The following is a 27793-nucleotide window of genomic DNA, read 5'->3' as shown; positions in this document are numbered from 1 at the left end:
TTTTTTTTTATATCATCATCTTTACCATCAGCTTGAGTAATACATAGCATAAGCCTTCACCTTCAGAAAAGCACGATTTAGAGGAGCTTACATGATCCACCACGCATATCCAATGCGACTTTATAAATCATAATCATATATAGTAATGATTTCTGATTAATCATTATCAGAAGTCAGTAATAATGCCAGGCATCGATCATGAAAGGCTCGACGGATCCCAAGAGTTCGTCATTTGTAGATAACCTACATGGCTATTAAGGCAGTTACATAAAACTCATAAAAGCAATCATTTCAGTAACATATTTTTTTTGTTTGATTCCAGTAACAAAATAAATCAACTAGTGAGGCAAACGCAAAAAAATGAGACACCACCACGACCCGTCTATGATCAAGCGTACGATCCAGAATCGGATCTTCGCAAGATTCTGCGCAACTCCCCAGAAATCCTCGCCACACCGGTCTTCAGCTCTGACGACGATTACACAGACGGACCTTTCCGATTCAAGCAATTATTACGACCTACCTTAGGTCCCACAGAAAGCCTTCGCAAGAGAAAAGTCCGCAACTCCTCGAGCCAAAGTCCCTGGATGTCAGATAGCTCACAGGATAGCAACAGTTCCAAGGCTCTTTATAATAAACGGCGTCCACAAATCAGTATGGGAGTTTACTACAATTAGTTTGGACAATGACTAAAATTAATGATTTTCGTGTTATATATGTAATATTTAAAATATTGAATAGAAGCGTTAATTTGTGAAAGCTTATTAATTTTGAGTAAATCTTACAAATTCAAACAACATGAACAAATCCATTGCAATCTTATATATTTAAAAATAATTTTGGGAATCAGAAATTTCTCTACAAACTGTTTTTATTGATTACATTAATTTAGACTCTGGATTTTTTAGACTTTATACAATATAAGTTCACCTAGTCCATTATTAGCTCTATCGCCTACTTTTGTTTGGTGTTATAGCGTTTACTTACTGATATGCTTCTGTAGATTAGAAATTAACTATAATAATTACTTTATTATGTTATGTTTGAATAGATTTTATGCGATTTTAACTATTTTCTGTATATAAGCGATAACCAAAGGCCTATGATATAATTAATAATAATCTTTATTTTTTTAGTCACTTATCTAATTGTGTGCAAATACTTAACTACGAATATTAAGGACTGGAGTGTTTTTTTATATTGCTAGTAAAAACGTGAAATGATGCTAAAGCTGAAGAAATGATTTTTTTACAATAACTTTTAATTATACATTCACTTGATCAATAATAATACCTATATCGTATTGTATAATGAAATTAAAAATTATTTGTATTTTTCAATGAAATTAAATCTTTTATTAATTAAAGATCCATAAATATCATTGACAATATTTTGTGTGATAATGTGCCAATGATTATTGTTAAGTTTAATCATAATGTATACGGTTGATGATATTGATTTCGTTGAGAGTTAAATAAATAAAAAAAATTTAGACTGTGGTTTTATTCATTTTTCCCGTAGCTCAATTCTATGAAAATTATCTTTTAATAATGCCATGAATAACAGCGACTAGAAGTAACAGCACGTAGAACCGTTTAAAAGCTATCATTAACTCCGTTTATAATAACTGGCATGCACAATCAAAACAAAATAAAACACGCAGAGCAGTACTAGCTTTTATATGGCCGCAAGAGTACGCGTAAACACGCAAAGTTACGTGGACGCGGTGCGGCGCGGCGAGCGGCGCCACGTGACGCGGCCGGCCAATGGCGCAGCGCGCGCGCCGCCCGCGCAGTCGCGCCCGCGCCAGCCATGGCGGCCGCCGGCCTGCCCGACGTCGACGCGCTGTTCTCTCAAATAAAGACGCGCTCCGTCGAGAAAACGCTACTCCCACTCGTCAAGCAGGTACGCCACAGTGCATGCATTTCTAAAAGCGTCGACCCGTACTCTTAAAGTCTGTACTTTTCGAGTGACGTGTCACCACAGATCAGCTGTACCGGAGTAACCCTCTGACGTAGCTTCGCAGCGCTGACGATATTCCCGGATTTTACGCACTGTCTACAGTCGTAAATCTATTTTCGGACCGTATTATCGTCAGTCCGCGACGCCGCTGACTGCGCTTTTACGTCAGATTTTCCCGCCTAGACGACATCTGTTGCATGCCGCCTCGCGCCGTCGCAGTGGTCGCGTTATAAAAACTATTATTATTTTAACTTAACGATGACGCAAAACAAACGTGATAAATATCGAGGTGTCAGAATGTATAGCGTTATCTTCGCACAAAAGCAAAGGAGATAGGTATACGATCGGAAAAGTCGGTAGGCCCGTCGATTTACAACGGCGAGGGGCGGGCGGCCACGTGGGCTCGCAGAGGGCGGGTGCGGGCGGGCGGCGGAGGCAGCATCGATCCTCCCGGTCCGTCAGTGCCGCGGCAGACTCTGGCTGAGCGGCGCTCTCGCACCCTCACGCCACGGAGCACGTGGGCCGTGCGCCGCGCGCCCCCTGCCCGCGCCGCAGACATGGACGCGCTGTCCGATGACGACGAGTACGTGTGCCGAGAGCCCCAGGTATGTCACGAGTGACGGCCGACAGGGCGCAGCGCGATCGCTTCACACTTGGCCTTATCGCGGAATGTTAGTTATGGTGTCATCGATACCTCGTCCCATAATTTTGCCAAAATATTAAGCAACAAGTATTATAGAGCTAGCGTGCAAATACAACCTTGATCGGTCTCGTATGGCAAGGTTGCCACCTATTTATAATTAATTCTGGTATCCTGTAGGTATTATATTTTTGCCGCGATATAGTAAACACTTTGGTATATATAACATATTGTACATTTATAAGTTTTACCTATATTTATTTATTTACTACAAAAAATGTTTCTGACCATAAAACCAAAGTGTCTTGTCTGTAACTTATTGTGGCTTCTTTAAATCCCCTGCAATTAGGTTTATGTTGTACTTTGAATCTTTACAAACAATCTGATTGTCATTTTAAATTAACAGCTTATTAATAAGTGCATATGAAGTCATATATTAGGTATATTATAGGTACTTCTTTCAAAAAATCTTCTTTCCTAATCTGAAACTTTCTTCTTTCTTTCTCCTTTTGTTCCAGCTAATTTCTGAAACGGATTGTCTCGCTTTCACTGGCAGATAGATAGTTAATGTTAATTAATATAGGCTACATTTTAATCCTTTTTCTCCACTAAAATGGGGTCTATACGGGTTGAACCGCAACGCACACCTAGTTTTATATAAAATCAAGTGTTTGTACTTCTAGTGTGTACCTTAAGAAGTGTATATAGGTACCTTGAGAATCTTTTCTGTCCTGTCTGTTGGTGTTGGTGTGATCACAAATCAACAAGATGCTCTTACGCTCTATTTAGATCGGCATTGTCCTAAGGTCTTTAGTAATAGATTATATTATGTATTGATAATAATTAGTGATTTGTTTTTACTTTGCTTCAAATTATGAGATCGTTGATTGGAGTCCCGGGTTGGGCTTTAAAATATTGTGCTTTTCTTTCCCCAAGCAAATCCTTAGTTTCCGCCAGGATTAGGAGTTCTAGGGGTGTTACAACGCCTAATGCCTAATACGTGCCCGGGAAAACACGTTAGACCGTCGGTTTCAGTTTGTTAACATCTGATAATAATGCTTACAGGGTCAACCGCCAACCAGCAAATCATGATTATGGTGGGGCAAAGCACTTCTAATCTATAAGAAAAGAGGCCTTGTCCTGTAGTGGGCCATTTAAATCGACTAGAAATTGTGATGAAATTGTTTTTACGTAGACGTGACTGGAAGCAGCGACAGTAATTGTGCCATAATTTTGTGGTAAAGGAAACACCTCGAGCAGGTCCCAGGACTTGTGAAGTTGGGAGTAGGCTTAAGGGATCTCTTTAGAATGCATCACCTTCCCTGCCCGAAATGTTCTCCATGCCCACACTAAACAATTTATGATAAACAATAATCACAACACAAAACATTATAAATAATTACAACACAAAACGTTATTACACAAAATTACTAACGCGACTGGCAGCCTGACGGTGTCTACGCTGCCTCACAAACAACTGAGCTCAAGTCTTCAAATACCCTCTTATTTATACCAACACTAATACCCACCTCTACAATAACCTAAATAACGAATGCTATCATATAAGGAACTTATAACTATAGGTATATGAATACTATCGGATGTTTTGTCTAATAAAAACTACATTACATTATAAAGTTTAATTTCGTTTATATGCAGGTGTCCCGTAATTAATGGATACAATGCAAACGGTATATCCATCACCTAATTATCTATAACTAATTTGAATAGTTTTCCGAAAATCCCTAGGGTGACCAAGTTATATTTTTTTAATTGAATAAACTAGAGTTTTGACATACTACAGATCTGTTATAAAAAATTCATTTAGTTTTTTTTAAAAATAACAAGTCACAAATGACTGCAATAGTAAATGTAGGCAAGTAGGCAGATATTATAATATATTTTGAAGAAAAAAAATTGGAATGTGCGCACTTCAAAAATTGTTCTTGTATTGAAAAGTCAGACCCTCCCATACTGTTTTGCTAGCCATTTTGTAACTACAAAAAGTAGACACATATTTTATACTTATTTACAAACCTCAATAAGTGTACAAGTTTTTTAAATGATAGTACAGCTCAGTCCCATATATTTTATTTTTACAGGACATTTTTAATCAGATTAATTGATTATGAAACACGGCTAAAACTCACGTGATATTACGTCGGAGTATGCCCGACTAGTTTCGAACCCATACGATCAGTTTTCAGTTTGGATCGTGCCGCGATGCAAGGACCAGCTCATGACTAAGGGCCCCGTATGGGTTCGAAACTAGTCGGGCATACTCCGACGTAATATCACGTGAGTTTTAGCCGTGTTTCATAATCAATTAATATGAATAACACTCACGATAGTTTAAATTCTAAAATTTTTAATCAGATCCTAATAAAAGAAAAATAATTATTGCATTCAAAGCTTTTTCTACTTCTACTTCTACGAGTACGTACTCAATATACGTATATGACAGCTGGACATACGATGTGTAGAATGTGGAAATAGATTGAGGAACTTTTTAAGTCTTTTTTTTAAATTCAAAGACAAGGGTTTTCCACACGGGCGAAGTCTTAATAATAGATTATGGTAGGATTAAAATATAAACATATTTTGAACTTCTACAAATTGAACAGGAGAATTAAATCTAACCAAATAAAACCCCCAAGTTCCACACTCACATGAATGCCACCAGTTGTTTGGTTTGCTACGAGTATCTACGAGTAACTCGCATAACTTTGTAAAACTGCTTTTAATCTAATATATACACCGCTTAGATATTTACTCCTCCCATAAATTACAATACCTACCAGCATAAATCGTCTCCATTGAAAGACTTACGAGAATACTGCTTCATGATTTGAATTGTTTTACGAGTATAAACGTCGACGTAGAAAGATACGTGTTAAGATGGAACTATAATTGTCTGACGTGTCGTGTCGTGACGCATCAGAACAGGAACGGAATCATACATTTTGTATGGCAATGTATACACTTATGTGTTGTGATATGTCGTGATGGCTTCTGATGTGTCGCATATAAAATGTATGATACCGATTCTGTTCTGATGCGTCACGACACGACACGTCAGACAAATATAATTCCGCTATTATACTATATATTAACGTCAAAAGAAAATACTCATGGAATGGTCGCTTTTGTCAAAAGATTATGTTCGTTTTTCTAAAATACTGTTTAATAATCTAGTCATAGAATAAGTCATAGACCAGAATACACTTTCTTTCTTGTAAAAAAATAGGCAACCCTAGAGCGAGGGAACGACGTCATCATTTTTCGGTGAATGCATACTCGGGCTTCGGGCATACTCCGACCTAATATCACGTGAGTTTTAGCCGTGTTTCATAATCAATTTATATGAATAACACTCACGATAGTTTAAATTTTAAATCTAAAAAAGACGTTGTCACGTCAAAAGCTTTTTCAAAACGATTAAGATGATGTAATTTTCCGACAGATCAGCAGTTTGGTGGCGGCGCGCGGCGAGGCGGCGGCGGGCGGCGCGGCCGTGCAGCGCGTGGGCGCCGCCGTGTGCTGCGCCGTCGAGCGCTTCGTGGCCGTGGGCGAGACCATCGCGGACGACAACCCCGACGTGCGCCACAGCATGGTGCTCGCCTGCAAGGAAGCTAGAGCTGCAGGTATGTAGTAATGGAGAGATCAGTAGCTCGGTAGAATTACCATTATATTTGTGTCAGATTTTTTTTTTTTTTAATTTATTTAATACCAATATTAGTCACACACAAAAGTAAAAAGAAAAACAGTGGACAAGGAAACACTTATCTCTATAAGAGATCTCTGCCAGTGACCCTTGGCAGTGGGAGAGGTTATAAACAAAAGATTTTCTATCTTGAATCAGTTTTTTTCAATACTGTTGATGCTTTTTCAATTTTTTCTAACTTGAATCAGTTTTTCAATACTGTTGATGTTGATGTTGAGTCCGCAATGTTTAACAAAAAACAAATCCTTAAAATAATAATTACAGCCGCTATAAAACTGATACAAATTAGATGAATTTGACAAATCCGGAATAAAAATTTTGTAACTTGGTCACCCTACAAATTTTTTGAAAACTATTCTAATAAGTTTATGATAATCAATATGGTGTATGTATGGTGGAGTATTTACCATTTGCGTTATATCCATTAATTACGGGACACCCCGTATATTAGCTCTTGATGTTCTTTTAATCATAAATTGGGAATTATTTACAGTTTTGACCATGGAATTAATAAATCGTTAGCCTTAGCGTCTTCTGTGTTCTGTGGTTCTAACAGAACGCAATAGCTAACTCTATCAACAATTGCATGAGGTCGAGTTGGTACTTTATAGAATCTACCATCCCATCTGAAGTTTTACAAAATCTCATTGCGATAATAAAATTAATCAGTAAAAGCAGAAACGACGTCCTGCGACGCCTTACGACGTAATTTGTCTAAAATAAAAAAGAAAATTATATCCTCAATGGTGTCGTTCAAACTTAATTAAGTCTGTTTGGTAGTCGGTGGCGCAAAGACTTTAATAATATGCCCCCGCCCTTAAATCCGCTTCTCGCAAATACCTCGTTATGAATCTCCGAAATAAGCGCAGTGAGCGTTTCTTGTACCGTAAAATCGTGTACGAGATAGAGATCGTGCGATATTGCTTTTGGTACGTGATCCCAATTCTGAACCCTTCCTTCGTGTTATAGCAAGATGAATTTCTGAATTATGTACATTTTATAAATATTAGATAAATAAATCAGCGATTATTTAATATTAGATTATTAAAATAAGCACAAAATAGAACGGAGTGGAAAAGACTGGAGGAGGCCTATGCCAACAGGCACTCCGAATTACTCGACATAATATAATATATAAATATGTGTATAACTTGTATATTCGAAATAAAGGGCTTATTATTATTATTTTAAAAATAATATCACGTGTCTCAAAAGGTGAAGGAAAAATATTGTGAGGAAACCTGCTTAACTGAGAGCTTTCTTAATTATCTGCGAGTGTGAAGTCTGCGAATCCGCATTGGGCCAGCGTGGTGGACTATTGGCCTAACCCCTCTCGTTCTGAGAGGAGACTCGAGCTCAGCAGTGAGCCGAATATGGGTTGACAATAATGATGATGAATTTGTATTGTTATATTTATATCACAGCTTACGTTTTATTTCAGTTAAATATATAACAATAACGAAGAGGGCTAATATAAAGATAAAGATAAATATACTTTATTTGCACACCACAAAGACAAAAACAAGTGAAATAAAAAACAAATTAAGAAGAGATCAGCATACAAAAGGCGGCCTTATCGCTAAGTAGCGATTTCTTCCAGGCAACCTTCGGTTTAGGAAAACTTAAGGACATCAGCAGGTGGCGTAAAACAAAAATAACCATAGTATTAGTAATACACATACATACAAATAATTTACATCCTAATACATAAACAATATTACACAAATACCTACAATAATGAATAAAATACATATCCAAATATACTAATAAATACCTTATATTGAAAAGAAATAATATATACAGATCGTCTTTACTGCACCAGATAATGAGTCTTTACGGCATTTTTAAAAATGACCAGTGTCTTTGATTGCCGTATGTTTAAAGGCCGTATACATAAATTTGCATACAAATTGACGAAGTTAGAAATAGTTTGCGGTCGTTATATCACTGGCTTGAAATAACTCTGTATACATTTATTAAAGACTGTCTTCTGTTGAAATACGCTACCGAATGCTGATTAGATTTCCATTCATTTACATGCATTTTAAAAAAGAATTATCTCAAGGGCTTATAACACAATTTATTTTAAAATAGCTGACGTCGCGCGGTTTCACCCGCGTGGTTCCCGTTCCCGTAGGAATACGTGGATGAAATATAACCTATAGCCTTCCTCGATTAATGGGCTATCTGACACTAAAATAATTTTTCAAATCAGAGCAGTAGTTTCTGAGATTAGCGCGTTCACCCAAACAAACAAACTCTTCAGCTTTATATATTAGTATAGAAGTATAGATATAGATATTACGCATATTTATTCTCTCATTTATTTATATGTCCTTTTTAAAATTTTTAACAATGTTAATAAAATACAAAAAAAAAACATCGTGAACCATACCATTAAAAACCTCCTCCTCTTTTGTAGTTGGCTAAAAATAGAATACAAAACACTATTATATTATATTATATTATATTATTATTATATTAGTAAAGTAATAGTAAAAATATCCAGTACCTATATTTATTTACTGGATATTTTTACTATTACTTTACTAATATTAAAAGAGGAAAAGTTTGTGTTGGTTAATCTTTAGATCTACTAAACCGATTTTGAAAATTCTTTTACCGCTACAAAGCCACGTTATTTGTGAGTGTCAAAAACTATATTTTATCCTCGTATACTCACAGGAACGGGAACTACGCGGGTGAAACCGCGGACCGGCGGCTAGTTACTGTTAAAGAACAATACTCAATTTAACGTTTGGTTGAAATATAAAAAGTGTAAGATTAAGAAAACCACCTGACCCGATTCTGTGAGGTGAAAAAAATGGAAATACAGAGGTTTTAAAGCCGCCCTTGAAAAGCACTCGGAGAAAACGGCTATATTTATAAACCGCTATATGTAGGTTCTATGGCCGCCCACTCTTGAACCCTCTGAATGGCCGAGTGGACTATTCAATTCTTGCTCAGATACCCGACTTGCAAATGTCACGTATAAAGTCATAGGAAGCATAACTCTAAGCCACTGAGTAACTCTATTTACTTTCCATTGAACGCACTGACTTTTAAAGAACTTAAGCTATTTAAACATTTTGCGTACAAGAAAGGTATCGAACAAGCGTTCGTCAAATAGATTGATTTTTATGCGGCTATAGACTATATTCTATTGGTTATAACGTATGTAATATATGTATACACAATACAATGTTCTGCGGTTGGTCTTCCTAAATAAATAACCGCATAAAAATAGAATAGAACGATTCTTCAGTAAGGTACCTAAAACTTCCCCAAGAATTACTTTGTTTACATATACCTATCCCAATTTTAGTGTAATAACATTTTACCGATTTTGTCAAGGATTTGGGTGTAAATCGGTTGAAAATTGACAATAATTATAAAAGAATCGAAGAAATATATCGTTCACGTCGGCTAAATTTATCATGAAAACGCTGCTATAGTTCGTTGTTGACTCTCTCGTGATATGCAGGCGACGGGGGCTAAGACTGCGCGGGTGTGAAATCGTGCGTGCGGGGAAGTGAGGTGCATCAGTCCTGGGTTCTTCATTTATCGCTACACGCCCCGCGGCCCGCGCGGACTATCGGGAGTGTTACGAACGAAGTTGCCAAGCTATAGTATATTTATATTTTATACATCTACAAAAACTGCAATGGCATATTATATTTATATTTTTTAATGATAGCATAATATACACAATCAATCTTTTACAACAATTTGTCAAAAATTAATTGATATTATCATCAAAATATATTATATCATTAGCCTAGATACTTTGATAAAAAACACTCACACGGTCAAAAGCTGATATCGTTATAATTAAGCCTATTAATCTCGAACTTATTAGTTACTCTAAATTTAGCCAAATTCAAAGTAGTCCGGTAGTCCGGTATTAGATTACAAAATGAAAGGCTCGAGATTTTTAAAACAAAATCGTTTAACTTTTATCACAAGATGAGTATGTCCCATGATTTAAGCCCAGTTCCCTCGACGAGGCTCCACGGGCTCGAAACGCTTAGCCATAACTCATTCGGCTACTCGACCTGAATTTAAAAGGCTCATCGCTATTACCGGAACGGCTGGCGGGCGGTCAAACAAAAAGGCTCAAACAAAAGCTGCCCTTGTCTTGAAATCAGCGCTTTCGGAAATGATCAATACTGTCCACTGAAATGTTAACAAATCATGTATGGGGTTACATAATTTGGGGAAAACTCGTAATGTTAACAAATTATGTGTACCCCATAATTTGTTAACATTACGAGCATATCATGATATGTTGAATCAAACTTTTATTACCGCTATTTTGATAATAAATCCAATTTTCAAATAAACTACACACTAGTAGGTAAAGTTTATTAACAAAGAATCATTTTAGTAACAAAAACCTTAATTTTCATTTATTTACACCATTATCTAATTATCTATACTAATGTTATAAATCTGAAAAATTCATTTGTTTGTTTGTTGAACGCGCTAATCTCAAAAACTACTGGTCCGATTAGAAAAATTCATTAAGTGTTATCGAGGACGGCTAATAGGCTATATATTATCCCCGTATTCTTACGGGAACGGGAACCACGCGGGAGTAAGTTTTGTTTTTTCTTTTACTATCAAGTAAAACGGTAAAGATACCAAAAATATGCAATGACCTGCCCACCTAGCCAATGATCACGTCGTTTCTCTTTCTACGATTGCTAACGCTTCGAAAATTAGAAAAATATATGGGAATAACATTTGCTATCGACAGGTCACGTGATCAAGATCTGTCATTTCCATACATTTTTCTAGTTTTCGAAGCGTTAGCGATCGTAGAAAGAGAATCGATGAGCTACTTGGCTCGGGGGGCATGACTGTCAACGTGATCTCTATGGCGTAGGGATATTACTTCATCAACTTCCCTTTTCCATGCTTCTAGTGAAAAATTTGTTTTCAAAGCCATAACCAACGTCATAATCCACTCGGACCTCATAAAACCAATAAACCCAACCCAGAACCTCATAATACGAAGTAACACTGGACTTAACACTCGAACAATAAGGCAGTTAACAAAACCTCATTAGTAGAGTAGAAGTCGTAGGTACTTTTGAATTAATAGAAATACTTACTCATAGAAGTTATCGTTAGTCTGGATCTAGGTTCCAAATTCATCAAAACTCACGCAACCGTGATAACAATCTGATTTTGTTACAATTCAATCGCAGTCGTTTTATGGATTATAAATTATTTATACGACTCCGAGTTGATGACCGATGTCATTGGTTTCTATATGAAGTAAGTGTTCACTAAAAGATTACATCGTAAAATGGAGATGCTGCTTAAAGGCAAACAGATACTTTCATTATCAATTATCGGCTCACTGCTGAATTCGAGTCTCCTAAGAATGAGAGAGCTTAGGCCAATAGTCCACCACGCTGGCCCAATTCAGATTGGCAGACTTCACACACACGGAGAATTAAGAAAATTCTTTAGTAGGCATGCAGGTTTCCTCACGATGTTTTTCCTTCACCGTTTGAGAGACGTGATATTTAATTTCTTAAAATGCACACAACTGAAAAGTTGGAGGTGCATGCCCCAGACCGGATTCAAACCCACACCCTCCGGAATCACAGGCAGAGTGTCAGTGCAGTGACTTAATGCGATGATATTATAAAAGAACAGTGTGATATAAATTATTCAATTCTCCGCTAGTTAACGAGTATAATGTTAGTCGAAGTAGTAGTAGGTATATACTTCTTTGTTAAGACGCAGTGAGATAAAAAGTTTACTGCAAAATGAAGGATCCTTATCATCGTCACACGCCGTTGCCCACGACCGTGTCGTCTCCATTTACTAATCACGAATATGTCTCGTCGCAGACACTGCTTAGTAGTAAAAGTTAAAGGTTAAAGGTCAATAGGGTGCGAAAATGTCAGGCAGAAATAACTACCTTTGTAAACTTTAAATATAGGTACGGATTCTGTTTTCGGAAGATTGATTGGATTTGATTGTAGTAGGAGTTGTACAGATGCGTTTGCGTGTGAAATATTGATGACAATATTATTGATTAAAAGGAGACGCCTACAACTTCGTTCGCGTCGCGTGAAATCCAGTTTTTCATCCCGCATAGATATTTCCGGGACAATCTGTAGCCTATATGTTTCACAATTACCTCCTCTAGTTCGAGTTTCGAACCCATATGGGGCCCTTAGTCATGAGCTGATTCTTGCAACGCGGCACGATCCAAACTGCGAAGCGGCGGCGCGAGAGAGGCTGAGTGGTGGGGAGTAAATGGTTACTGCCGACAGCGTGGAAACCGCTATTTCTTTCCTTGTCACAAATAACAAACTTGGAATAAGATAATGTTAGTTCGGTTAGTGCTTCCCAGTGTGGATCGTGCCGCGTTGCAAGAACCAGCTCATGACTAAGGGCCCGTATGGGTTCGAAACTAGTCGGGTATACTCCGACCTTATATCACGTGAGTTTTAGTCGTGTTTCATAATGAATTAATATGAATAACACTCACGATAGTTTAAATTCTAAAACTTCAAATAGTTTTGAATGGAATACTTTTAATTTCAACACCAAACCACAACTAGCTGCTCTACAAAATATGTAGAGGGTTTTTTTTTTAATAAAACACGATGCGAGAACTTTTAATCTGTAGAGATTTTAATTTTGATCTGAATCCACATGAATGAACTACAAAAAAGGCGATCAAGCGATGTTCAGAATCAATTTGAATACGAACGAACACAATACGAGTACCTACCTATAACTATAAAAGTCACGACAAGATTCTCCCAGTATTTTATTAAAATGAGCTGATAATCCCTAATTATTTACTAGCGGACGCCCGCGAATTCGTCCGCGTAGAATTCAGTTTCTCACAAATCCCTCGGGAACCCTGTGTTATAAGGTAAGATAAGGTATTATCTATCTTCGTTTTCAAATCGGTTCAGTAGTTGCGGCGTTAAAGAGCAACAAACATTTATACAAAATAATTATGATATTTATTTAACTACCCGCTAATGATTGTTCTTTGTTTTTCTTCTCCTTTTGTTTGTTAATTATTTTTTTCTTAAATATTTTATTATGTAACAATAACCAGTGTACAGTAAAATCAACTGTGGTTTGTATTGCACATGTTTTTTGTAGAATAATAATAAAATAAAATAAAATAAATAATAATAATATTAGTAGCATGGAGTAATTAACTTATTATAACCTTGTGCTGGTATTCTTTTCGAGGTTTCACCGCATTGACTGTGGTAAAACTTGCGACACCGCAACCGCCACAGAGGTGTTTTGACGGAAGTGGGAATTTACGCCCCGCCCGGGCTTAGACCCGAGAATACTTAATATTGCAAACATTACGCCTTAGAAACGTACACGACTACATACGCATTAGATTTGGTTTTTTCTGACATTAATCCTTAGTTTATTTCAGTAAAACCATAAATTGTTTTTCATCTAACTGCGGAAATTACATGGAAATTTTCTTGGTAATTTCTGGTGTTAACGTGAACAGACGAACGGATGGAAAGGAAGAGAATCATCACTAGACTCCGCGCCAGGAAAGAAGTCCCGTGACTAAAATCTGAACTAAAATTGACAGTGCCTTACACAAATGATAATAAGACCGCCAGTAATACATTAGCGCCGCGTCTACGTGACTTTACCGAATTCGATGCGGATTTTCTTTCATTTGAAAGCAAGTTTCTTTGCGGTGATTCTTAGCTATGTTTGGCTAATATCGGTCCAGCAGTGTAAAAGTATGAGCTCTTTCCAAAATGATGTTAGTATTTTTTTATATATTTAAATAAAAATAAACAAGTAAATAACTTTCTTTGATTCAGCTCACATATTGCAACACCATTTGGCATGCCATATAAGTCGTTATTTTAGTTAAATTCATGACCTTTGGGGGTATTTCGAAATTTTTAATATTAAAAAGATATAATATACGTCTCGAACACTTTGTTGTAGAACTGTCCTAAGGACGATTCAAAGCTCGAGTCAATTTAAACTTGTCAATTGGGTGGTATGTACCTATAACAAACGTATTACCTATCGACAGCGCTCGATACTGCGAAGAAAACAATATGATAAATAACTTGTAGCTGTAGCCATGTGGCACGTTGATTCTCTTTCTAAAAACGCTAACGCTGCGAATACTAACAAAACGTATGAGAATGACAGACCCGATTGACAACTTGATCACGTGACTGGTCGATAGCAAATGTCATTCCCATATATTTTTTTAATTTTTTATTTACAAATTAGCCCTTGACTACAATCTCACCTGATCGTAAGTGATCATGCAGTCTAAGATGGAAGCGAGCTAATTTGTTAGGAGAAGGATGAAAATCCACACCCCTTTTTGGTTTCTACACGACATCGTACCGGAACGCTAAATCGCTTGGCGTCACGTCTTTGTCGGTTCTTCACTTAGCAGCATACCCGTAATGACCTAAATATACATTGCAAAGTACAAATATTGCAGAGCAGTATATCTGCATGAAAACCAGCTTTCCGGTAAAACTAAGCTATCAAAATTACTAGCAAACTGAGTTTCCATTACCGAGTGTTGTTAAATCGTTGAACAGTCACAAGAGCTTATACAGTATCAAAGTGCAGGGCGCTTTTCACTGAATATCAAATATATCGCGCCGTTTCAGCGTTTACCTTACCTGACGTTCAAGTACGTGCTTCTCAGTTTATTGTATGAACCCCACTGCAATGGTTTGCTAACTTGACGCATGAAGGGTATACTTCAAAAGCTCAAACATTTGGAAGACCTTACAATGGAGAGTGTAATTTTTGTTAAAATGTTTACGTTTTTAGTATGAATACAGAGCAACTAAGTCCTTTAGTTTACTTTATCGACTTTAAATAAGAATGTTATTAAGACAAAAGTAAGTATAAAGTATTATATGCATTTTTTCTTTTTGATTAAATCTGTGCTTATGCTTCTATACTGGTTTTGGGTAGTAGTGAGTGGTCTTTGTAACAAACCTCGTCCGGGGAATTAATACCGCTTTTGTGCACGGAATAATTATTAACAATTAAAATACTCCGGGGATTTAGTGGACTGTATTTCTTGATCACTTAAACTAACAATGATTGCGTTCTTGAGATTCAGGGTTCTTGGCTTATAATGGGTTCTTGGATCTTGGTTCTTGTACTTATTTCGCACTAACAACAACAGCTATGTCTATGTATATTGAAGTGATTGAAGATGTTCCTAATCAGTGCATCCTCGTTATCAGCCCATTTTAACAGCCCACTATAGGGCCAAGCCTTCCTCTTTCCAGGAGAGAGGATATGGAGCTTAGACCCATCACGTTACTCCAATCGGAGTTGGCGGAAAGTTGGCCCTACAAGGTGATATTCTGGGCTCTAATTTTTGTAAGATATTGCGGACATTGCTATTTAAATAAATAACGAATACATAAAAACAAAGCATGAATAAAACCTGATTCATCATCATCCATTATCATCATTATTAGCCGATGGACGTCTAGGCCGTATAGGCCTCTTGCATGGACTTCAAAACACAACTTTCTTGAGGTCAGCAACCAGCAGCTCCCTGCAACCCGCTTGATGTCCTCAGTCTAGCTAGTGGGTCGACCAATACTGCGTTTCCAGCACCTTGGGACCCCATTGGCTCTACAAACTATGTGGCCTGCCCATCGCCACTTCAGCTTCGCGACTTGCTGAGCTATGTCAGTGACTTTGGTTCAGATAAAGAAAATCTGATTACCTGATGAATCAAATAAGCAGATTTCATCTAAAAATATTTTTACACACTATTCGAATTACTCCCGACTATTAAATCAACTTCGTTAATTACCTACAAGTACATCAACTAACATCAGGCATAAGTTTGAAAAAAACGCCTTTATTCCAGTTCATGAGTAATGTTTTTAACAACTTGAGTATTCACAAACATCGTAATATTTTTGTGGCCATTACATTTTATGGTGACATTTCGGCGCTGCCGCTCAATAGATTTAATCCGTGAGCAAAAGCTTAATTGTCGGGAACAATTTGAACATTCCCTTTGTTCAAGTCAAATGTTTGGTGGAATCGGTGTGTAAATTACAACACCCAATAAATTTATGGTATGTTATTATAGTTTTATGTCTGTAGGGTTATATCTCACTAAAATATTTATAGTAGTAGCATGATGCGTCCATGAGCATTTTAACCAACTAAGGCTGAACATTTAAACAAAAAAAAAAAAGTTTTGCAACATATTACTTAAAGTAGGTAAAAGTCTCTGTCTACATCTAACAGTAGGTTAAACATTAAGTTAAATTTAACATAAGTAAAGTTACTTTAAGTAATAAGTAACATGGGACAAACAAATTGTATTAATAAAATTCAAACATTTTATTTTTTTACTACATAAAAATTACAAAATAGTCAAAGACAACACAGAATTCTAAACTTTCAAAAAGTTGAATTACTGGTTTCATATTATAATCAATAAGTCCTTGATTTCGTGACCTATGACGTCACACTGAAATGATCTTCGCACGCATCAGCATAAATAATATCCTCCTTGAAATCGAAGTACAGCCCAATCCTGCGCTTTACGGCGAAGGGTCCGCTCACAAAGTAATGTCGTTTATTACCAGCCTACCCTTTAGTTATTGGAAACCCTATCCAAAATATTACCCTCTTAATGCGCAAGATTTATTTTATCTGAACATTATAAATGCAAAAGTGTGTATTTAGAAAATTTTACAATTTTTATTTTATTCTATTATTTATCCAAAATCTATACTAATATTTTAAAACTGAAGAGTTTGTTTGTTCGGTTGAACCCGTTATTCTCAGGAACTACTGATCCCATTTGAAAAGTTCTTTCAGTGTTAGATAGTCAATTTATCGAGGAAGGCTATAGGTTATATATTATTCCCATATTCCCACGGAAACGGGAACCACGCGGGTGAAATCGCGCGACGTCAGCAAGTATTTAATTAAGATGAATTTGGGCACAGGTAGTTTATAACTTGGATTTAACGCATACTTACAATGTGACTGTATTTTATATTTTTCGGTCATTATTTGTTTGTGTGCAATAAAGTTTTTCTTCTTTTTTACTACTTTATCTCAGTATTCTGCAATACTACGTCTAGATCGAACGGTATTAAGGTACTAAGCATATTCTTGTACCGGTCTTGCACCGTTTAGCGTAGATGGTATGTTGCCATTAAAAAATCCACTAAACCGATTTTTATGAATTTTGACATACTTGTAGAGATAAATTGGACCTAGGAGCAGAGCATAGACTACTTTTTATCTTGAAAAATCTATGGTATCCGCGGAAAATATGAAAATTTTAATTTCACGGGAAAGGACACACATCAGCGTGCTCGTTGTGTGTGTGTGTGTGTGCGTGGGTGTGTGTGTGCATAATGTAATATATACATGACGGCTCAAACCCTCGAGAAATAATTTAAATAATAAAATTTGTATCTGCATTATATTTTTAAAAAGTTACTCGTAGCGGTGCAATTTAGAGCGGAAATGAGTCTTCTTATCTCCATGAAGATCAAATTTCCAAGCGTTGAAACTGCACTTGTGTTTTATTACAGGAATTAAAAAGCAAGTATAGTGCTACCGAGTCAGCCTCCATAAAACTGGCTGCCTTTATTATTTGTGCCACGGAGAGTATTTTCTAGCATTCGTACTATTTACCTGAGTATTTATTCCTCAGATTAATATTAATATGCGACCGAATTGCTTTTTTTTCTATTTTTGACCACGGTGGCAATTTTATCATGAGATTAACATTGTATCCAGGAATCATTATAGTGCAAGTAAATGTGTATGCAAGCACAGGTGCACACTCTTTTCTCTAACTCTCTTATGCTAGCCACAAACGGTCAATTATTCTCACGTTTTTGAAAAGCAAACGGCAGTACCCACGCGGCATACTATACAAGTCATGTACGCAGTGACCAACACACGATCAATTATAGTCGTGGGTGCTACAGAAACGTGAGAATAATTGACCGTTTCTGGCTAGCATTAGTCCGTCCGAGGACGGCAGACCTACATGACCGGTTCAGGTGTAGAACCGACGGCTTTACGTGATCTCCGAGGCACGGGGGTGTACCAACACCACGAACTTCCCAACTCCAAACTGCTATTAAGATTTTTCTTGTAAGAAAAATCCCAGTGACGTATTTTTTTGGCTTGACCTAACCACGGTACTAATGAAGCTATCTATACTTACTAATATTTAGAAGATAAAGTTTGTAATGTTGCATCTTTGGATCTACTGAACCAATTTTTAACCGAGCCACATTATTTGTGAGTGTCATAGGCTATATGTTATCCCTTCAAGCTTTGCTTTGACTTAGTAATATGTTCACTTAATTCTTCCCTATCTCTACTCCCACTCTACACCTACACGTGGCAACTTCAACCAAATGGCTAGTACCAGTTACGAAAGCAACCAATAAGCTATCGGCAACAAATAAAAACTTTAGTCGCTTGTATTATGATTTTTATCTATACTAATATTTTATAGCTGAAGAGTTTGTTTGTTTGTTTCTTTTTTTGCTTGAACGCGCTAATCTCAGGAACTACTGGTCCGATTTGAAAAATTATTTCAGTGTTAGATAGCCCATTTATCGAAGAAGGCTATATAGTTTATATATTATAACGCTAAGACCAATAGGAGCGAAACACCAAACAATGAAGAATGTTTCAAAATCGGGGTTTTTTTTTCGTATTGAGAGCTTTCGCTGCGTAAACGGCTTAAGTTTCGCAAAATCATGTATGACTTTTCGCGACAGTTCCCGCGGGATTTGTGAATAACTGAAATACACGCGGACAAAGTCGCGGGCGTTCGCTTGTTTTATGTTATAAATGTATGTAAATAATACAATAATATATACCCAGTTCATTGTAGATATTTCCGACACGCACCGGTATAATACCGTGATAATGTGCTCCTTGAGTGGAGGCTGGAGTCAAGCCCTGCGGATTATGGCCAAAGGCCTCTCGCAAATAAGCTCTTTATTCCCGACCCTCCCCCCTGTCTGTATTGAAATCCCTTACGCTACTAAAATTACTTTCTTAACACGTTTTCCTTTGAGACAATGAGAATACTCATTTAAAATATAATAATTCAGATTTTTTTTCGTTTCATCTAATGACATTGCAATGTACTACGAGCCTTTGATCGTTGGTATTTTGATATTTACAAAAGTAAGTTTTAATGCACATATACAGGGTGTCCCGTAAATAGTATGACATACTTTGCAGGATGATAGCTGACTTCAAGGCCTACTAAAATAACGCAATTTATATTAGCCGAAATTTAACGGTTTTTTAGTTATATTAATTTTTCTCCAAAATTCAATAATCCCTACCTCCAGTGCAATTTAGTCCTACCACGTGCTGAAAAATTACTTAAGCGTTGATTTTATGCTGCATAATTATTTTTTAATAATTGAGTTCCTCGATTATAGTGTTTGGATCATATCGTATTGTCAAATCATTCGACAGATGTGTTGAAATATAGCTCAAGCGATTTATTTATCTGTGTTAAAATAGTGTTAAATAAACAATAATTTCGAAGCAATTAATAAACCGGGCAAGTTCCAGACAGACTCCGTACAAAAAATCAATTAAGCAACATAACCATATTTTTTTTGGGAATTTTACTAAGTCACAGCTTTCGGAGATTTTCCTTTAATTGTGCTTTTATTAATTGTGCCTTAATTCCTCGGTCAATAGGTACTTAAGCTTGCGAGCGTTAAAAACGTTTACATAGTTTTCGAAATTGGAATAAAAATGTTTGTTTTTTAAATTTTCAAAATATCTCAAAATTTTATAATTTAAATTATCCAAACCACGATCCAGTTTGGATCACGTGAGTTTTAGCCGTGTTTCATAATCAATTAATATTTCTCAAAATAGAGCTTTTGTGTGTATTTCCTATAGCACAATTTATGCCACATTGTTCCTAGAAATCGATAGCCACATCGTAAATAGGTAAATGCTAGCTTAAACGAGGCCGTAGCTCCAACTACAAGTACATACGTGTATTCTGTTTACTTGTTCTCGAGGAATGTTTAGCTTGCACTTCGCAACCAGGACATGGATGGTTAACAATGCAAAATACTCTATTCATTCATCTCTTTGGTTTATTAAAAGTTTTTAGGCCACATTTTCTGTTTCTCATATTATGTAACGCTTCGTTGTAAGAAGATATGCGTATGAATGGAAAAACAGTATGTGAATGAGTAAGAAAAATCTTGTAACTGTTTTAATCAACTGTAACAGAAACACTTCTACATTTTTTTTGCTTTAGAAAATATCATCATTATCAGCTTTTAGATCATTATCGGCCCACTCCAGGGCTTCCGGCGTTATGGCGTATAGACCCATCACGCTGCTTAAATGTAGGTTGTGGCGAGCTTAATAATGTTAAATTCTTTAAAGTATGACTATGAGGTCGTATAATCATAGCCATTCTTCGAGGCACGGGGGTGTAACACTTCCTAATTCCCAATGTCGGGCTGAAAGGTACTAAAAATGTTTTAGAGGCACGGAAAGCATAGTATTGCATAGCCCGACCCAGGACTCGAACGTAGTACCTCGTGTTTCGAATATATATAGGAATCTCTAGATCGAGTAGACGTATAGTAAATATTTTCCGTCGTAATCTATACGAATGTATTATAAACTAACAAAATATTCTTTACTTAAAAAAAAAACAATTATATTGTGCTAAGTTGTAAAGATAAAAAAAGAATGGAATAGTTTCTAGAGTTGAAGTTTAATTAATTGTATTATTTATCACTGGGTTAGGATAGACATGCACTTAATAATAATAATTAATTAACTCTAATAATAGAGTCAGATAAGACAATGTTACTGACCTGCAAGAAATTGCTAAGACCCGCAATAAATTCTAGCTTCACCCTACTTAAGGGTCGGTCGAAGAATAATTACTTAATACTTGCGGTTACATTGACCCCAAGATTAATAACAGTCCATGGCTCAAAACTGAAGCATTTTATTACGAGCTTTAAATTTAAGTATATTAAATAGTGATTTTTATTTTATTTCCTGTTTAGCAGAAGGTATTTTCCGTTAATATTTTCACTTATATAAAAATAAAAGTCTTTTATTTCGACTCAAAAAAGGGGCCTTAGTAGTGTTAGTAGTTATTAAACTTAACTAGGTTTAAGTCATATATGGTCGAAATTTTCTTAGATGACTTTTTTACACAACAATAATGGCCGACTATGAATCAAAGACAATCAGTAGGGTTGAGAAGTTAACGGCGGGCATCGGAACGATATCAAGTAGGTATCGTTATAACTGAAATACCTAAACTAAAATATCCGTTACTATACTACGTTATCTTAAAAGGGAACGTATAGTAACGTTTTTCGGTTGTGTGCATTTTAAGAAATTAAATATCACGTGTCACAAACGGTGAACGGTGCACGGTTTATGCCTATGGGTACGCGTGGTTAAGAAATGGGGTAATCTTTTATTTATTATTATTATAAATATACTTAAACAATACACATCACTATCTAGCCTCAAAGTAAGCATACAGAGTAGCTTGTGTTATGGGTGCTAAGATAGTTGATATTATAATATTAATATACAATTATATACTACATATAAATATATAATGTATAAATACGCTACATATACACTTATATAATGTATAAATACACACAGACACTTAAAAACACTCAATCTCATCACACAAATATTTTCCAGTTGTGGAAATCAAACCCACAGCCGTGGATGCAGAAAGCAGGGTCACTACCCACTGCGCCACGCGGCCGTCTCTTTCTTTAATCTTTTGGGGACGTACTAACGTCCAAGATTTGCTTATACTTCAAAAAAGTGTGCACGTATCCACGTACATACTGGGTGTAAGGGACATGATACCGAAAACTGCATGAAGAGGTTAAATTTAGTTTCCACAACGATATTTTAAATACCAATTACGTCGGAAATAAGAAAATTCAGATTTTGAAAATTTTGAGCACGCAATGTACAGCGAATAATGCGATAACAACGCTCCGCAATCTACTGCGTACGTACACGTAGGTACGTACGCATCGACAGCAAATCGGCTGGCTACACTTACCTATCTAATACCTATTTTTTATACTTTACAAGTTTTTAACTAGGTACAGGTAGTTAACTTACTTCAGGTTGTTTCTCGTTTACGAGACGTTATGTCGTCGTAGTAGATACGATATTCATGAGTACTGAATTGATTTGATCTAAGCATTTCAAGACTTCTCAGTCAACACACACACAAACACACACAATACAAACGACACAATTGTATGAGTATTCGTTACAGAAAATCACTACTAACAGAACATAAAACATACACAAAAGTTTTTGAATTTTGGTTTGTTTGTTAACAGACCGCCGAACACGAACTCAGTGTTACCAACTCTCCCAAATATTTATCCCTAAAGTTTGTGTCAAAAACCCCTAAAATCGCCTAAATTATTGAGTTGTCCCCCTAAAAAATATAAATTCATATTAATATGCTGTAATATGTTTCAAAAGTCTATATTTAATACAGACAAAATATTACGTCTCTATCTGAAAATTCAGATTTTTGAAATCATACATGTTGACAATGAATAAACTTAACAATTCTTTTTATTCGATGAAAATTGCCGCCAGTTTCCTCAGAGTGGTTGTAGAATAACGTATTATATGTCGTTATAAGTCGCTAGGCCAAGAAAGAAATTTAAATTATCATCAATTTAAAAATATTAAAGAGTCAAAAAATCCCTGAAAATACCCCTAAAAATTTCAGACCCCTAAAAAAATCCCATTTCACTTATTTGCCCCCTAAATCTGGGGGGAAAACCCCTAAGTTGGGAACCCTGCACGAACTAAAGAAAAAATAGCGTAGCGTCTAGCGAAAGGACCTAAAGTTTCAATATTTTGAAAATACCTATTAACCGCGCTGCGTGGCTTAGGTTAGAGAGAGATAGCAATTATTTTCCTCGGCACCGGCGGCGGTCGGCAATACACCGTCGCGCAGTTTGTTTGTGACTTTGTATACATACCTATTAGTCGTGACCTGCCTAATTAGTTAAAAAAAACTGTAAAAAAATTTCAATATCGTGAAAAGACCGACAAAAAATTTCAACGCTGAGAGACTCAGAATCATGTAATGAACCACTGGATTAAGTTTTCGTTAGCATGCCCCTTACACCCAGTATAGGTAACCGTATTTGAATAAACTAAAACTGTAGACTCTGCCCTGCATGTATATTTTTGAAATATGTAAAATAGTCAGAAAAAAAGTTAATTATTACGAAAATACTTATAGAGCACGGCGTTTCCATGAAAAAAAAACTCATTTACCCTTCTTCATAATTATTACTCTACAGCTACAACTTAATGTTATCCATACCAGTGTTTGAATAATGCTACTATTCGTAAGATATCTTTTACGCTATAGAATAACGTGAGCATATTTATTGTATAACATTTTCATTAAAAAACTATTTTTTAAAATAAAATGATTATAAAATATCAATTTTCCATCTTTAAACTAACAACATATCAATTATTAAAGAATCATTCATTATCATTTATCGATAAGTTAACGCTCGATGTTATTTACCCATCCTTGCTTTTCATAGACAATCTAGCGTTACGAAATGTCAAATTGCCGTAATCGTAGTTAAGCTGTGCAAATTAATTTCGTTGTGATTTTGTTTTTCAGAAAATAAATGTGAATAAATCGTAAATTCGGTGTAGTTTTTGGTGTAATTCGTACTGTACGCGTATAATAAATGATTTAGACACTTTGTTCTTTAGAAATTACGTATAACGTAAGTGAAATATGTGATTTTAGTGACAAGACGGGTTTGTTTTGTTCATAAGACTTCTAAGAAAATTTCGACCATACTTAAGTTTTTTTTATGTAAATTACTTATTTATCTACATTCGATCTCAAATAAACTAAATCTACGTATATTCCAAAGTCTAATAACAATTAAAACCCGATTAACAACGAAATGGTTGACATTTTCTTTATTTGTGTCTGTCTGTCTGTGGTACCATAGCTCCCGAACGGATGAAGCGATTTTAATGTAGTTTTTTGTTGTATGAAATTTGACTTATGCGCGAAAATTCTTGAAAATCGGATGAGCTGTATAAAGGTTCTGGGGCCATAAAGAGGGGAAAAATAACAGAATGTATGCAAATATACTCGAGTGGGACTCAAATGAAAGCGCACTGAAAGAGAATATTGATGACTTGATCGAGAGTGTAATTAATAATTTTATGAACTTCGAGGGTTTACCAAAATGTTCTTGCATTAAAAAATATATTATTATTATATTTTTAATGCAAGAACTTATAACTTGCAAAATAATTGTAATTTCAGGTTCTTGTTTTTTCTGGAGTAAGTATACATTTGAATCTATATGGTAAGTGAAAAATTCAAACTGGTCATAAATTCCAGAATTACGGTACACCAATAGTGACATGAATTTTAAATGTTTGCCGATGTTTTATTACGTCTGTGCCAGGTACGTTTTATGGGAATAATTTAGGGGATTCGCTTTAATGGATGTACTTTACAAGTTACCTTCTTTGTCGAAATGTTCTCCTTAGCCTGCTTATTTTTTTTATGAATTAAGATGGCACTTAAAATTCTCAAATTATTTGCAGTTATGATTTGGCAATCTAAGATCACTTAGTTAGAAAGGATTATGAAATTTAATTATGTTAGGATTATGATTACGAAAATTGTAATAATTCATTTAAGTAGTATTTACCATTTATTGATTCGCTGGTAAAATTGTTCTGTGCTCTGTAAATCATGAATAAATATGATTGACAAAAACAATAATTGTCGTTGAAAACTGATAAACATCCACATATTTTTGTGCACGCTACCATTTCAGAGCGCTGATAAATTGAAAATTTTAAACGTTGCATTGAATTCGTCGTTTTTCAGTCGTATAATGGACTTTTCCTGCTTTATATTGAAAGCAAACAGAAGCTTAACGAGTTTTTTTTTAAATATTCGTTTCGAGATTTATTCACCTTTCAAACGTGCTTATTTGGTTAAAAAATGTTAAAAATTTTGTTATTTTCGAGTTTTAGTAGCCCAATTAACAAAAGAAATTTTATGTTTTATGAGAATAATATTTTGTTTGCTATTGCATCACGCAAACTCCCAGGTTTTAATAAACAGTGTTACTGACCTGAATTTTCACATTTTTTAAATACTCTGGTAAACAATACTCTTTTTAAAAGTTTCAGTACGACAATACCTGCCAATCATATTTAGATCTATATAGTAACACTTCAGTAATTTAGATAATTTGCCAAATTAAAGACATGCTTATTAGTTTAAAAAATCCTTTTAATAAAAAATTTCAACCGACTTCCAAATCACAAAAATGAACAAAATAGCAAAATATAACATCGTATGTGCTACCTTCTGATCACTTTGAAGGCGGTGCCAAACCAGTGGCGTATTAATTAAAGTCGTTTCAGTTTCGTGATCAGAAGGTACACCATGTGATATTATCTTTCGCGTTTTTATTTATTCTTGTGATTTTGAAGTCGGTTAAATTTTTTTGATAAAAGAATATTATTTTTCTATTTTTGTGTCTTTTGTGTGTCCTAATCTTTATAATTGGTTAAGAAATTACGAATTTATGAAGTAACAAACATTAAAAATATATGTATATATATATACATACGCGTCGAATTGAGAAACTCCTCCTTTTTAAGTCGGTTAAAAGTTTGTGCATAAAAGAAAACTACACAGGCGAAACTTTATTCTTTGAAACAATTTTTCTAGGATTTTAGTTCAAATGCAATCGATCCGTGGAACAATTTGAGCTCAGGAGCTACGAGTAGCCTTCTTCTATTCAATTATGAACACCGAATTTAGGGCAGATACATATTATATAAACCTCGCCGCGGTGCAATGCATGCAACACAGTGGTCGTTAAACGTTGCTGTGCTTCGTAAATGGTTTTAATAACAAACCGTGAGATGACCTAGCTGGTATAGTACGCGGCCTATTAGTTGAACTATGCATAGTAACACATTTTCGGGTGTTAACGTCATACGGCGAGTAACCATAGCAACACGTTGATAGCCCTCATTCGCACGAGAGTTTTTTTAACGGACGTTAAAAAAGCGTTCAAATACAGTATGAAGTTAAATGAAGGTCTATTTCCAAATTGAAATGCAACTATTTCCAAATTGAAAATGCAACACTGCTCACTCATCACACTCCTCTGTGATGCTGCTTCGGTCCGATTGAGAAGGTTACAGCAAATACAAAGTTAAAAGATCGAAAGAGTGCCCGATAGTATGAGTAGGTATATGAACCGACCACCTAGACATAATGCATGTATCTGCTAATAAATAAATTGATTGATTGATTGATTGAAAATCTCGTTTTACAGTGTTTGTGGTCGCAATCTTCAGAAAAGACTAAACTGTTTTTTTTAAGGTAGATGTGAAATAAAGTCGTAAAATATTATTCACCGCCTTACCCAATTTCTTAATAACGATTTTAGTAATTTATATGAAAAGAAGTTTACCTATATACCAGAACAACTTTTACGGAGTCAGCTGAGAAACTAATTACTATGTTAAAATATCCCGGGGGGACAAAGTAGCCTATGGGTTAATCTAGAATAAAATCTATTTCCATTACAAATTTCAGCCAAATCACATGAGTAGTAGCGGCGTTAGAGACGAATATCTTAGCATTCCATGGATTCACCGTGCGGGTGCCGGGTCCATCGCGAGATAAAGTCCCGGACTTGTGACTATAGGATGTGGGGTTAAGGAATTCCTTGACGATCGATCAACCTGACGATTGATCCTTCTCTGCTCGTGTTGTTCTCCCTGCCTAGCCAAATTGGTAAGATCCTATTAGGGCAGCTTTGGATACTCGTTCTAATATAGAACTAGCTGCACTTCTAAACAAACTTTCGCGTTTATAATAATTTTAGTTTAGTAGAATTTTTGTTGTCATTTGAACAATGTACCTAATCATTAAATGAATATTAACAGAAACGGTGTAAGTTCTAAACTGGCTGTAACAAATGTGGCGTGATTAGAATAGGCCTTCGTTTTACAGCCGGCACGACACGAAATCACCGCATCAATTGAAGCTTGACACCAGGCCGCCTTTGTGCGCCATTGGCTTTGTCACTAAACTCTAGGCCCTGATTTGTGTTCTGCCGTTTGCCAGCCGTGTGAAATAGACCTTTTTTAGAAAAGTAAATTAGGCATATCTTGAAATAAACGAAGCAATTTTCGTTTATTTACATTAAAAATAGGTACATTTGTGGTGCCGAGCCCGAGAGGCAATAATTATTGTAGGTAAAAATAATAAAGATGATGAGGATTTTTATTTTATAAGTTGTTTTTTATAAGTTCTAAAACGCATATTTTAAATT

The 27793-nt window shown here is 35.7% G+C and overlaps 2 protein-coding genes across 7 annotated transcripts in view; both read left to right on the top strand.

The window, feature by feature from the left end:
* Positions 1-1492, top strand: part of LOC112055509 (myosin-IIIb) — a 59114-nt gene extending 57622 nt beyond the window's left edge. For all 4 annotated transcript variants that reach the window (XM_024095650.2, XM_024095652.2, XM_052882697.1 and 1 more), the window contains one exon: positions 323-1492. In XM_024095650.2, the coding sequence (XP_023951418.1) occupies positions 323-677 (355 nt within the window). In that variant the 3' untranslated portion in view covers positions 678-1492. The remainder of the gene's footprint in view (positions 1-322) is intronic.
* A 141-nt stretch (positions 1493-1633) lies between these two features.
* The window catches only part of LOC112051919 (alpha-catulin), a 125329-nt gene continuing 99169 nt past the window's right edge, over positions 1634-27793 (top strand). Inside the window, exons 1-2 of one of the 3 annotated variants that reach the window (XM_052882718.1) lie at positions 1634-1905; positions 6066-6246. In XM_052882718.1, coding sequence (XP_052738678.1) covers positions 1813-1905; positions 6066-6246 — 274 coding nt within the window. In that variant the 5' untranslated portion in view covers positions 1634-1812. Of the gene's footprint in view, positions 1906-2351; positions 2568-6065; positions 6247-27793 lie in introns of those variants that run through there. The other 2 variants (XM_052882716.1, XM_052882719.1) reach the window with 2 other exon arrangements.

The sequence above is a fragment of the Bicyclus anynana genome, chromosome 1 (genome assembly GCF_947172395.1).
Source record: "Bicyclus anynana chromosome 1, ilBicAnyn1.1, whole genome shotgun sequence".
In the NCBI taxonomy this organism is placed as follows: Eukaryota; Metazoa; Arthropoda; class Insecta; order Lepidoptera; family Nymphalidae; genus Bicyclus; species Bicyclus anynana.
This window is presented reverse-complemented; position numbering and strand designations above follow the sequence as displayed.